Below are 13,260 nucleotides of genomic sequence, written 5' to 3' on the forward strand. Positions count from 1 at the left end.
CTCCGTGCTGCTGCGCTCCGCTACTTCCGGGTTCATCTCTCTGCCGTGCGATCCTGAAGCCATTCAGCTCCGTGCTGCTGCCTCTCCTCCACAGCCTCCTCAGTCTGTTCCCCTTACAGCTGCCGCTTGTATCTCCGGGTCTGGTAGGACTGTTTAACCCCCTCCGTGCCACAGTACTGTTGCTTGGTTCTCACTTTTAAGTGCAACATCTTTCCACCATGTCAGACCCTTCTGCAGCCGCCAAGCCATGGTACCATGCCTGTACTGCTTGTAGGGAACCCTTTCCCCGGGGGCAGTCTGATCCGCACTGTACTGCATGCCGAGCTCCACCGCAGCCTCAGTCGCCCGCTGTGTCGCTCCCTGCTTCCTCTGACCCGCCTGACTGGGCTAGATCCCTGTCCCAGGCCGTGGAAAGCCTCACTCATGTCGTGGGCCGCCTAATAGACAGGCCACCTACCCCGCAGGACGCCACTCTGACTGTCGCGCCCTCCGGGTCCACTGCTTCTGCCGCTGCAGCGGGTTCACCCTCTCCTAGTGACCCCCTCCCGAGCTAGGCACTCTCAGAAGCGTATTAGAGTAGAGCGAGCCTCCTCCTCGGATGCCTCCCTCTCCCCGCCACGCGTGCGCACCCAGACGAGCCTCTCCTCTCCAAAGGATTCGCTCTCTGAAGGTGAATTGGCGGCTTCAGATTTGGAAATGGACTCGGCCCTGCCGTCCAAGCTAGCCTCAGCGATGGGTCAACTCATCTCTGATATACGTGACACCTTTAAGGTGCAGGATGACCCCCCTAGCTCGGACGCAGCTAGCGTCTCCTTTATCAGACCCAGGCAGGCCTCAAAAGTCTTTCCAATCCACTCTGATTTCTCCTCCGTGGTGTCTAAGGCTTGGGCTCGCCCGGACGCCCGTTTTGTCAACCCAAAGAAGCTGGACATTTGCTATCCTTTTCCAGCCGATGTCGTGGCCACCTGGTCTTCCCCACCCAAGGTGGACCCCCCTGTGGCCCGGCTGTCAAAGAACACGGCCATCCCTGTTCCCGACGGGTCCTCTCTTCAGTCAGCGGAGGACCGTCGCATGGAGACCCTGTCCAAGGGCATTTTTGCTGCCTCCGGTTCTGCCCTCAGACCGGTTTTTGCCTCTGCTTGGGCAGGGAAAGCAATCTCTGCTTGGGGTACGCAGCTGGAACAGGAGTTGGACTCGGACATCCCCATCCAGGACCTACGTTCCTTGGCCCAGCTTATTATTCGGGCCGGGAATTTTGTCTGTGAGGCCTCCCTTGATGCGGGAGCCCTTATTGCACGCTCCTCCGCCCTGGCAGTTGCCGTCAGGAGGGAGCTCTGGCTGAAGGTCTGGAAAGCGGACGCTGCCTCCAAACGTTCCTTGGCGGGGCTACCGTTTGCGGGTTCCCGCCTTTTCGGGGTCCGCTTAGACGAACTTATTTCAGAGGCCACGGGTGGTAAAAGCACCCATCTTCCTCAACCCCAAGCCAGGGGCGCCCCCCGCGGACGCCCTGGTGCATCTCGTTTTCGGTCCTCCCGCAGGGCCTCTGGGGCTCCCACCACAGCTGCCGCTTCGGCTCCTCCCCAGGACAAGCGTAGGAAGCCGTTTTTTCGGGCGCAGCCCTCCTGGCGCAAGCCGCAGGCTGCCCGCACACCCGCAGCAAAACAGTCCTCTGCCTGAAGGCGCGCCCCCACCCACCCGGGTGGGGGGCCGGCTCCTCCTTTTCAAGGACGTCTGGATGGCTCACGTCTCCGACGCCTGGGCCCTCGAAATTGTGTCCTCCGGATACAAAATCGAATTTGCATCCTTCCCTCCGGATCGGTTCTTTCGCTCCCGCCCCACGCGAGACCCGAAAGACGCGGCTGCGTTCTCCGCGGCCGTTCAAGCCTTACTGGACAGGGGGGTGATTACCCCCGTTCCTCTAGAGGAAAGATTCCAAGGGTTCTACTCGAACCTCTTTGTAGTTCCCAAGAAGGGAGGTTCGGTGCGGCCCATTTTGGACCTCAAAAAGCTCAACCGTTTTCTCCTCCTTCGACGGTTTCCCTGTGGTCCGCGGTGGCTTCCCTGGAGCAGGGAGATTTCATGTCTTCCATCGATATACAGGATGCCTACCTCCATGTTCCGGTAGCCCAGTGTCACCATCGCTTCCTTCGATTCGCCGTGGGGGACCTCCACTTCCAATTTGTCGCCCTTCCCTTTGGACTGGCAACAGCCCCCCGGGTGTTCACCAAGGTCCTGGCCCCGGTTTTAGCCTTACTCCGTTCCAGGGGTGTTTTTCTGCTACCGTACTTGGACGATATCCTCATCAAGGCTCCGTCCCTTTCTCAAGCGGTTGCCAGAGTGGATCTCACTCTAGAGACTCTGGCGAGGTTCGGTTGGATCATCAACTTCCCCAAGTCCTCCCTTCCCCCCTCCAGACAACTCGTCTTCCTGGGAATGCTTTTAGACACGGGAGCGGCGGAGGTACGTCTTCCCTCGGAAAAACGTCTGATCCTCCGTGGGGCGGTTCGGGGTCTCCTTCTCCACCGTCGACCGTCCTTCCGCTTCTGCATGCGGGTATTGGGGCAGATGGTTGCCTGCTTCGAGGCGATCCCATTTGCGCAGTTTCACTCCCGCCCTCTCCAACGGGCGATCCTCTCCTCCTGGGACAAATCGCCGCAGTCTCTGGATCATCCCTTCCATCTTTCGCCTCCGGTGCGGTCATCTCTCCGCTGGTGGTTACAGTCCCCTCTTCTGGGCAGGTCCCTTCTGCCACTCAACTGGTTGGTGGTTACAACCGATGCCAGTCTCTCGGGCTGGGGAGGCGTGTTTCCTCCCCGATCCGTCCAGGGCATTTGGTCTCCATCGGAGTCCAAACTCTCGATCAATGTCCTGGAACTGAGAGCGGCCCTTCTGTCTCTACGACACTGGACTCATCTGCTGAAGGGTCATCCAGTTCGTGTACAATCAGACAACGCCACGGCCGTGGCGTACATAAACCACCAGGGGGGCACTCGCAGCGCTGCAGCGATGCGGGAGGTCACCAGCATTCTCCGTTGGGCGGAAGCCCACGTCCCGGCCCTATCTGCAATTTTTATTCCAGGGGTGGACAATTGGGCGGCGGACTTCCTCAGTCGCACCACCGTCGACCCCGGCGAGTGGTCTCTTCACCCGGAGGTATTCGAGGCCATTTGCCTTCGTTGGGGCATTCCGGACGTGGACCTCATGGCCTCAAAATTCAATCACAAGGTCCCCGCCTATCTGTCCAGGGCCAGGGATCCGGGAGCTTGCGGAGCCGACGCCCTCGTTCTTCCTTGGCGAGGCTTCGCGCGCCCATACATATTCCCTCCCATCCCTCTCCTGCCCAAGGTCCTTCGGAAGATCGCGGCGGAAGGCGTCTCGGTGATTCTGGTCGCTCCGGACTGGCCCCGCCGGTCTTGGTATGCCGACCTCATGCTGCTCCTGGCAGACGCGCCCTGGCCACTGCCCGCCAGGGAAGATCTTCTCTCTCAGGGACCGATCTTCCACCCGCGTTTAGGGTCCCTACGTTTGACGGCGTGGTTGTTGAGACCACCGTCCTGACACGTAGGGGCTTTTCTGCGGACGTCGTCCGCACCATGATCCGCGCCCGTAAGCCGTCCTCTTCTAGGATCTATTATAGGACCTGGAGGACTTTTTTGGGGTTCTGTGCCGATCTGGGGATTCCTCCGCTCCGCTTTTCTCTCCCCACCGTTTTGTCCTTCCTGCAGAGCGGACTGGCCCAAGGTCTAGGCCTTAGTTCTTTGAAGGGTCAGGTATCTGCGCTGTCCATTTTGTTTCAGCGCCCACTGGCCCCCCTTGGTCCTGTCAAGACCTTCCTTCAGGGCGTGGCTCACGCGGTTCCCCCGTATCGCCCTCCGGTACCGCCCTGGGACCTGAACCTGGTTCTCTCAGCGCTCCAGGTTTCTCCTTTCGAGCCTCTGCGGACGGTTTCCTTGCGACTTCTGTCCTGCAAGGTTATTTTCCTTGTAGCCATCACCTCTCTTCGGAGGGTGTCCGAATTGGCTGCACTCTCCTGTCTGGAACCTTTCCTAGTGTTCCACCAGGACAAGGTGGTTCTTCGTCCGGTCCCTTCCTTCCTTCCTAAGGTGGTCTCCGCCTTTCATCTGAACGAGGACATCGTTCTCCCCTCTTTGTGTCCTTCCCCTTCCCACCCTAGGGAGAGGGAGCTTCATCGCCTGGACGTTGTCAGGGCGCTCAAGATTTACCTGGAAGTAACCAGCTCTTTCAGGCATACTGACTCGCTCTTTGTGGTCCCGGAAGGGTCGCGCAGAGGGATGGCGGCATCCAAAGTTGCTATCGCTCGTTTTGTCAAGTTGGCTGTTACTGAGGCTTATCTCGCCAAGGGCAGGGTTCCTCCCCTTGGTGTTACCGCTCACTCCACTAGAGCGGTCGGGGCTTCCTGGGCTCAGAGAAATCGGGCTTCTTCGGAGCAGATTTGCAAGGCGGCCACTTGGTCCTCCTTGCACACCTTCACCAAGTTCTACAGGGTGCATACTCATGCGTCGGCTGACGCTGCTTTAGGCCGTCTGGTGTTGCAGGCGGCAGTTGATTGATGCCTCTGGCGTTGGTTGAGTTTGTTCTGGTCCCTCCCTTCTGGGACTGCTCTGGAACGTCCCATGGTTTCCTGTGTCCCCCAAGGAATATGGGCGAGAAAAGGAGACTTTTGTATTACTTACCAGTAAAGTCTCTTTCTCGCTCTTCCTTGGGGGACACAGCACCCGCCCTTCATTGGGTTACAGTTGTGGTTCCGGCTTGGTTGCCCCCGTTGGGGCTCGACAGTTCTTTTTCCGGTTGGGGTTATCTTTCACTACTTGGACACGCAACTGGCAGTCTCTTCTCCAGGCTGAAGGGTATAGCTGATGGAGGAGGGGCTTACAGCTTTCGCTTAGTGTCACGCCTCCTAGGGAGCAGAGCTATACCCATGGTTTCCTGTGTCCCCCAAGGAAGAGCGAGAAAGAGACTTTACTGGTAAGTAATACAAAAGTCTCCTTTTCTTCATAGAGACTCGGCGCATTCAGCGCATGTACTGAAGTCCCGTTTTTGCGCATTGATCACGGCATCTAAAGCATTTAATTACCACTATCGGCATTGTTGCCAGTTGCGGTAATTAGCCGCAGGTCTCTGCTGTTTGAAACAGCAGAGATTTGCCGGCCATGACGCCCGCTGCACGTGCGAGAAGTGATTGGGACGGCTGACATGTAATTACACCTGCTCAGCGCTGCAGTTGTGATGGTCGGCAGGTAAACAATAACGAGAATACGGCACTGGCACAGCGCACCCCTTCTCTTCAAACAGCTAATCGGAGGGGGTGCTGAATGTTGGACCCCTGCTGATCTGATATTGATGACCTATCCTGAGGATAACCCTTTTAACCAAACCCTAGAATATATTTGTCTTAAATCAGAAAGTATCCGCCATCATTATCTGCAGTGAGATGGATACACAGGTTCACGGTGTGAAAATACAGATCTCTTTATTTATTTTCTTCCTGTATTTTTAAAAATCAATTCATGTCTATTAAATTTACTGCTGTCCCTGCACCAAGAGTATAATGGTCTTCACTGAAGTATACATGACTCCTGAAACCATCACGTGCAGTGGCCGTGTGTCAGATGGACATGTCATTGCTGCCTGATGGAGACCACAGAGCCATCTTTCTGGGGGCTGCAGGAGATCTGAAAGTTATATGTTACTTCAACCCATAATACAGCTTACTTGCACATAATGGTCAACATACCGCCGAAGTGACCAGGATCAGAGTTTTCACTGATCATAGCCATTTAACCCCTTAGATGCTGTTATTAACAGCAACCACAGCATCTATGGATTTTGACGGAACTGATGATAAGCCATCAGCTGTTTGAGAAGGCAGCGGCGCTCCAGCAGCGCCGCGGCCTTCTCACTGTTTACCGCCGGCCCAGTGACGTCACGACTAGTATCACTGGCCTGGGTGTGGCCAAACTCTGTTCACTTGAATGGAGCTTAGCCCCGCCCAGGCCAGTTGATACTAGTCGTGACGTCACTGGGCCAGCGGTAAACGGTGAGGAGGCTGGAGCGTTGCTGCTTTCTCAAACAGCTGATCGGCGGGGGTCCCGGGTGTCGGACCTCTGCCCGTCAGATGCTGATGATCTATCCAGAGGATTGATCATCAGTTAAAACAAACTGCAGAAACCCTTTAAGATCAATGAAGTTTAAAAAAAAAAAAGGCTACCTCTCCCCCAAAATAAATAAAATCTTTTTTTTTTTTTTTTTTTTTTTATAGTATTTTTTTGGAATGGTAAATAGAAAATAAATTGCTAGTCATAATAAAGGGTATAATAAGATATTGGATATTATTTCAACTGCATGGCATAAAAAAAAAAAAAAGTGGCTGGGAATTTTTCTTTCTATGCTTCTCCCCTTTCCAAAAATTAATAAGTCAATCAATAAATTTGACTCTTCTCTGGTCACACAAGCAAGATATGACTCTTATGTTAATTTGCATATGTATCAAATCGTTTTTTTTACACAATAAAAGCACACAGAGCTATGGGGACTGGGTATTGCGGATGTGCTAGCGGCCATCTAGCAACCCATGTCCTCAGCTCTATACACAAAATCCCGGTGACAGGTTCCCTTTAACAAAAATGGCAATCATGATCGTTTTTCATGATTTTCACTCTAAAGTACTGTTTTTTTTTTAAAGATGCACCTAGGTTTTAGAGGAGAAAAAAAAAAAAATATATATATATATATATATATATATATATATATATATATATATATACCGGTATATATTTTTATAATCTGACCTTTGCTTAGAGCCCAAATCAGACCTCCAATGTTAATAAGACTCCATTCAAACCTCAGATCAGACCCCAATGTGAATGACCCCCCCCCCCCCAATGAGATCCAACGCTCTTCTTTTCTTGGTCTTCCTGCTCCGCTGTGCTGTGACCCAGCGTTGCACAGCGTGAGGTCGAGAGAGCGCCGATGTCCTTACGCTGTGCACAGGTCACAGTACAGTGTGAGGAGCCTGCAGGAGAAGACCAGGAAGCGGTGAGTACAGAGCCTGCAGCATTCCCCACTCCCTGGTCCTCCTGTACTAATGAGGGCTTCCATAATGGAAGTGCTGATTAGTATTCGCCCCATAGGACATTTTCCTCCCGCTTTGGTGACTTATAGGGCGAAAAATACGGTATATCGCCTACATAAATACCCAAAAGTTATCCTAATTTAAAAGATCAAACTTTATTTCATATTGCATAAAATAATAAAAACAGTGGATCACATATAACAAGAGGGCCCCGTATCACATACATAGAAGTTGTAATTGCAACACAGTATAATATATGTCCTATATAAATATGTCCAATTCCTTTATAAATCATGAGACGTGTTTACCTATGGCTTCTTCCAAGGGGAATGAGCTGGCACATTTCGTGTGTGTATGTGTGTGTGTGTATATATATATATATATATATATATATATATATATATATATATATGTGTGTGTATGTGGAGCATCAAACCAGAACAAAGTCTGAATGTTGCACAACGCAGTGAAAATGCAGGAGCTAACGGTGATACGTGCTTAGTGCAAGTGAACAAGTAAAAGGGCGTGATGAGTGATTGTGAATAAATATAGATCTGCAAAATATAAAAAAAAATCCAATATTATTCTTGCAGGTATATCTCCATGCATCACGTGTGTTCTTTGGTTTGCCTGGGGCTCCCTATGATCTAGAGGGTCTTGACCGTCCAGTTGCGTTGATACATTTGACTATTGGTCACATAGCATAATATGGTGAAGGCCGCTCGTATAGTCCACATGCGGACCCATCAACTGGTCTTTATTCGGCTCCGTTTCCTTTCGCTCTGGACGTCTGAACTATTCTGCTAGGAAACATTTGCAGCATCAGCATGAAGATGAAATCCTTAGATCAGGCCCCCTTTTGTTTCGGTGGCGACTCGTCTCGGGGGCTTGTTCTGGTCTGTTGCATTTTGCTGTTGTAATGTAGTCTAATTATGCATTAATTGTCATATTTCTCAGCTCGTCACCTCCCTGTCAACTCCAATCTGACCGCCGTGATGGTGTCTGCTTGTCAGATGTAAGCTCTGCGGAGAGGGTTGCCAGCGCTTCTGTGTCTTTGTGAGAGCGGAGGCTTTACTAAATAATGAGGTTACGTTACAATAGCGCTGAACCCGCCGCACTCGCATCACATGAGTTGATGTCTTTATTAAGTGACTGTCGACACAGATCTAGAGAGCGGCTGTAAGATAATTCATGAGGGCAGGTTCTCCCGTTAATTATTCTCCAAAATACCAGCTTCTGTTAACTCTTTCCTAACCAAGACAATCTTGGCTCACTTCAGCAAATGACATTTATCATGTAGAGAAATGTTAATACAAGGCACTTACTAATGTATTGTGATTGTCCATATTGCCTCCTCTGCTGGCTGGGTTCATTTTTCCACCATATTATACACTGCTTGTATCCATGGTTACGACCATCCTGCAATCCGGCAGCAGTGGTCATGCTTGCACACTATAGGAAAAGGCACGTCCCCCTGATGGCCAGGACTGTGGGCACATGCATAGACCGGCGCTTTTTCCTATAATGTTCAAACACGACCACCACTGCTGGATTGCAGGGTGGTCATAACCCCTGGAAACGACCATTGCATAATGTGATGGGGGAAAATGAATAAGGCCAGCAAAGGAGGCAGTTAGTATTTAAATGTAATGTAATTTGTCTTTATGCTTTTACATTACGGCCTGGTCTTGTAACATTCCTAGGCATCTAATGGGGCATACCTAAGGAATCCCCTCACAGGGGCATGCTGCTAGCATGGAAGTGAAGCGTGGCCGCTATTAAAGTGTTTCTAACAGGATACCCGGGGACCTTTTGCGGACTGTATGAAATATTCAGTCCCTGGAATCACAGTGCCATGGCTGGTGGTGAGGTGACGGACCCTGTACTGGTCACGGCGCAGAAGAGGTTAAACAACCAGGATCAGAGATTTTTTTTTTTCCAGGCCCGGTTAGTACTGGAGGGCAGTAGTCAACCACCACCGTAGTCTAGTGGGTGATCGCGTGGGTGCTCATCCTGTGCCCCCTGTGATCACCATTACGGACATGTATGTGTTCATGTGGGAAGGGGTTAAAGTGGACTTCTGAGATCCCTTCCATTGCAACCACTTTTTTATTGTTCAAGTGCTTTAAAATCCTTGTAAACCTAAATAGTTAATCTTCTCATTTTGTGTATGCAGCTCCCATGCAGAGCTGTGCGATTTCATGGTAGCACACGATAAACCCTGTGCTGTATGATCCTGAAGTGATACTTTCTTCAATTCTCATTCAGACTACAAAGAGTTTGCTACCATGGAAACGCATTGGTCTGCGTAGGGGCTGTAGGCGCACAAGCTGATGCAAAGCTACAAGTCAGACGGGCGAGGCAAACCTTTCTCTTACATGAGGAGTGATGTTTCTTTGGCCCCTTAGGCTCATATGACCCATGTAAGAGAGTCTGTTACTTAACACACAAGCTTAACACCGTGTTTCATCGTCTATCTCCCTCCAAGTAAAACCACAAGCCTGGGAAAGTTTCCAAAGCTGAAGTTTGACTACATGTTGTATGATTAGTTGTAATCGTGTCAGTGGCTTTACATTTCATTATTTGCCGTTTTAGGTGATATTTATTTTATGCTTTCTACATGGCTTCTCCTCCGGGGCGCTAGCATCCTGCTTCAAATAAAGTTTGCTTTTGCCTTAAGTCGTGACGGTTCATTGATTTTTGTTCTATTTCTCCCCTCCCCTTTTTCTAGTTTATTAATGGCGCCAAGGAAATTTGCTATGCCCTAAGATCTGAAGGATACTGGTCAGACTTCATTGACCCATCATCAGGACTAGCGGTAAGTGAGAACGCCTCTGGAGTTTACAGCTTGGAAGCCTGTAGGCGCAGATTGCCTGGCGCCTCGGACTCTGCCCGTCACATTGCCCCCACCTACAGTCACGTATGGCCTTTATTATGTCTACAAAGCAGAAAATTAGTCTTTGGTTATTCTTACTAAACCAAATGAGCAGCCGTCGAGCTGTATGTGGTTTTATCCTAAGTGAGTTTCGCTTTTGTCGCTGTAAGAAAGAAAGGGAGGAGGGGGTAGATGCAGCTTCTGTCCATTACTAAGTGCTGTGAGAGGGGAAAGGGGGCAGAAGTGGGACACACCTGATTGCTTCAGCATTAACCTCCCAGCAGGAAGAGCGCATATCACATCGGCGAGACACCCTCCCTTTATGGTGAACCTGTCGGGTGATAATCTTTGATGTATAGGTTTATATGATTTGAAGCAGGCTTAAAGTAAATCCTGGCAGGACTCCTAGTAGAGACAGCGAGAATCCCGATCAACAGGTTTTTCCAAGATATTTTAGCTGAGGACCCATTCTCTGGTTAGATCCTCCGTATCAAATCGGTGGGTGTCTGACACCCTGGACCCCCGCGATCAGCTGTTTGAGAAGGCACCAGTGCTCACTGTAGTGCCGCAGCATCCTCCGTGCTCACCAAGCACCGTACATAGTGGCTGTGCTTAGTATCGCGCTCAGCCCCATTCACTTCTATGAGGCTGAGCTGCTCCTAGGTCCTGTGACCGATGAACGGGACATCACATGGTATAGGAAAAGCTGGAGAAGGCCGCGGCACTACTGCTGCCAGCCAGAGGATAGGTCGTCAGTTAAAATATCACAGAAAACTCCTTTAAGCCAATATAAACATATGGGGTAATTTATCAAACTGGTGTAAAGTAGAACTGGCTTAGTTGCCCATAGCATCCAATCAGATTCAACCTTTCATTTTTGACAGCTCCTTTGGAAAATAAAAGGTGGAATCTGATTGGCTGCTATGGGCAACTAAGCGAGTTCTACTTTACACCAGTTTGATAAATTGGCCCAATAGTGATTGACACTGTATCAGTGTGTACACAGAAGGCTGTCAATTATACGTTGTGTGGGTGAAGTATGCAGGACTCTTTCTGTCTCTCCTGGGAGTCCTGTCCATTTACTCCACTTTCTTTACTCAGAAATCCTGCTCCTTGTCATATAAACCTATATATCACAGAGCTCAGCTTCTCTTCCTTATAGCATATCCAGAAATGCTATGACGGGTTGACTTTGTGTACTTGCACACTTTGCTTAAATTGACGTTCCGTAATATATTATTATCGCTGACTTTACAAGTGGCCTGCGTTCTGATAGATTCTCAGGATGCAGTAGGGATAAAATACAGTATAATTGCCAGGAGCCAGTAACATTTCCCCCCCTCTGTGTTCCAGCAGTCAGAAATTTTTTTTAATGTTTTCTTCAGTTCAGGGTGGCAGTGAATGCACCTGAAAGTAAAAGCGGGTTTCACTGATTTCACTCCCGATTCGATTTCTCCTGATGAAGTGAAGATAATGCTGTGATTCGGGTCTTGTTTGAAAGCTTGATTGCTTTCAAAAGAGACCAGGCCCATATCTCTAGCTGCTACCAGTCCTGAGATATGAGTAGCTAAAGCAGCCTTCACCCTGCTGCCCAAGCTCTGCTCGGGCAGCAGCCTTCACCCTGCTGCCCAAGCTCTGCTCGGGCTGAATTGTTAAGTGCTTTTCCCAACTGTCAAGTGGTTAAGGGATTGTTACTTATGCCATTCATTAGTAATATTTGTGCTCTTTCACCAATGAGAACCTTAGCTTGCATTGTTTATAGTATCTGCGACTCTCTTAGGCATTACATCTCTACATGTTCTTGTTTTCATTAGTACTTTGGACCTTACACAAATAACACTCTCTACGAAACCGACGAACGTTATCGACACCTTGGATTTCGAGTCGAGGACTTGGGCTGCTGTAAAGTGATCCGCCATAGTGTCTGGGGAACACACGTCGTCGTGGGAAGCATATTCACCAATGCTCCGGCTGAAAGCGCCATCATGAAGAAGTTGGGGGAAATCTAATGCAGAGTTTTTACTCCCCAGTCATTACCTTTTATACTTGAAGCTTTATCTTCCTGACACTTGAAAAGGGGGGGGAAGACATTACTTCAGAGGACAAACTGTGCAAGTGTATTTATATAACCTAAGCCTACGGATTATTTATGAGAAGCAGGATCACCCGCCAAATGATGATCATTGTAAACTGTGACGGCTCAATCTTTTCCGTGTAACGTTTATGGCCATTGTGAATGGATTCACGACCTCAAAGAATGACCTCTTTAATAAAAGTTATTTTACAAATTATTCATATATATTTTTTTCTTATTGTTCATGATTTATTATTAATGCGTTAGATTGTTTTTATGCGTTTTTATGTTAAACATTTTAGTTTCTGTGATACTATCTGTATTAAAAAAAATATATATATATCTTGAAAGCTTCCAGTTTTCACTCTGAACACTGAGCCTCATCATAGGCTGAGACTTTCTGTTCTGTAGAGATTATTTCTCAGCAATCATCTTATTTCATCACCAGCAGGATTACAATGATGGGCATACATATAAATAAATACACACACACACAATCAATTATTCACACAATAGGTGATGGTCATAGCTCACCTTCTCCCCCTCCTTGTACAATGACCTCTACACAGGTCACAGAGCATGCCCACAACACTGTCCAATGTAACTCAGTGTTTTCGCCATTCTACGGGTTCCTATGGTCCATGGTTCTGCTGTAAAAATCTCTGAATGCATGTAACAGCTGCTCAGGTAAGATTGCTGCCCCTGTAATATGTTTTAATTATAAAAAAGATCTAGGTGACACTTTTTATGTAAGGGTAAGTTCACACACGGCCAACACACTGGCAAAATCTGCAGCATTATACAGTACCAGCAAAGTGGATAAGATTTTGGCAAAGCTTAACCAAGCGATGCGGGAAAAAATCTGCAGTGTCAATTGACATGCAGCGCAGATTTTAAGTTTGCGGCATGACTCCTTATCTTGTAGATTTCGCCCTTTACAATACATGGGAATTGTACACAAAATGCTGACAAATTCGCATGTAACATTTTTTTTCCCTCTCAGTTTCTGTCCCATGTGGACGTACAGTACCTTATAAAGTGAACCTACACTTGCAGATAGCTTTTCAAGATGAGCTGCCTTGTGTCTATAAATCACTCATTTATTTGACTTCGATTTGCTATTTTTTTTAGAAGTTTTCCCCTCTGCAGGCTCCATCTCTAAATTTTCAGTAGTCTCTGAACTGGTGGATGAAGACTAGCTGGAATCATGTCTGCCCA

The 13,260-nt window shown here is 49.0% G+C and overlaps 1 protein-coding gene across 1 annotated transcript in view; it reads left to right on the forward strand.

The window, feature by feature from the left end:
* Nucleotides 1–12,330, forward strand: part of MMADHC (metabolism of cobalamin associated D) — a 31,960-nt gene extending 19,630 nt beyond the window's left edge. Inside the window, exons 7-8 of the mRNA XM_040441373.1 lie at nt 9,825–9,911; nt 11,783–12,330. Coding sequence (XP_040297307.1) covers nt 9,825–9,911; nt 11,783–11,977 — 282 coding nt within the window. The 3' untranslated portion in view covers nt 11,978–12,330. The remainder of the gene's footprint in view (nt 1–9,824; nt 9,912–11,782) is intronic.
* Nucleotides 12,331–13,260: the final 930 nt, after the last annotated feature.

The sequence above is a fragment of the Bufo bufo genome, chromosome 7 (assembly GCF_905171765.1).
Source record: "Bufo bufo chromosome 7, aBufBuf1.1, whole genome shotgun sequence".
NCBI lineage: Eukaryota > Metazoa > Chordata > Amphibia > Anura > Bufonidae > Bufo > Bufo bufo.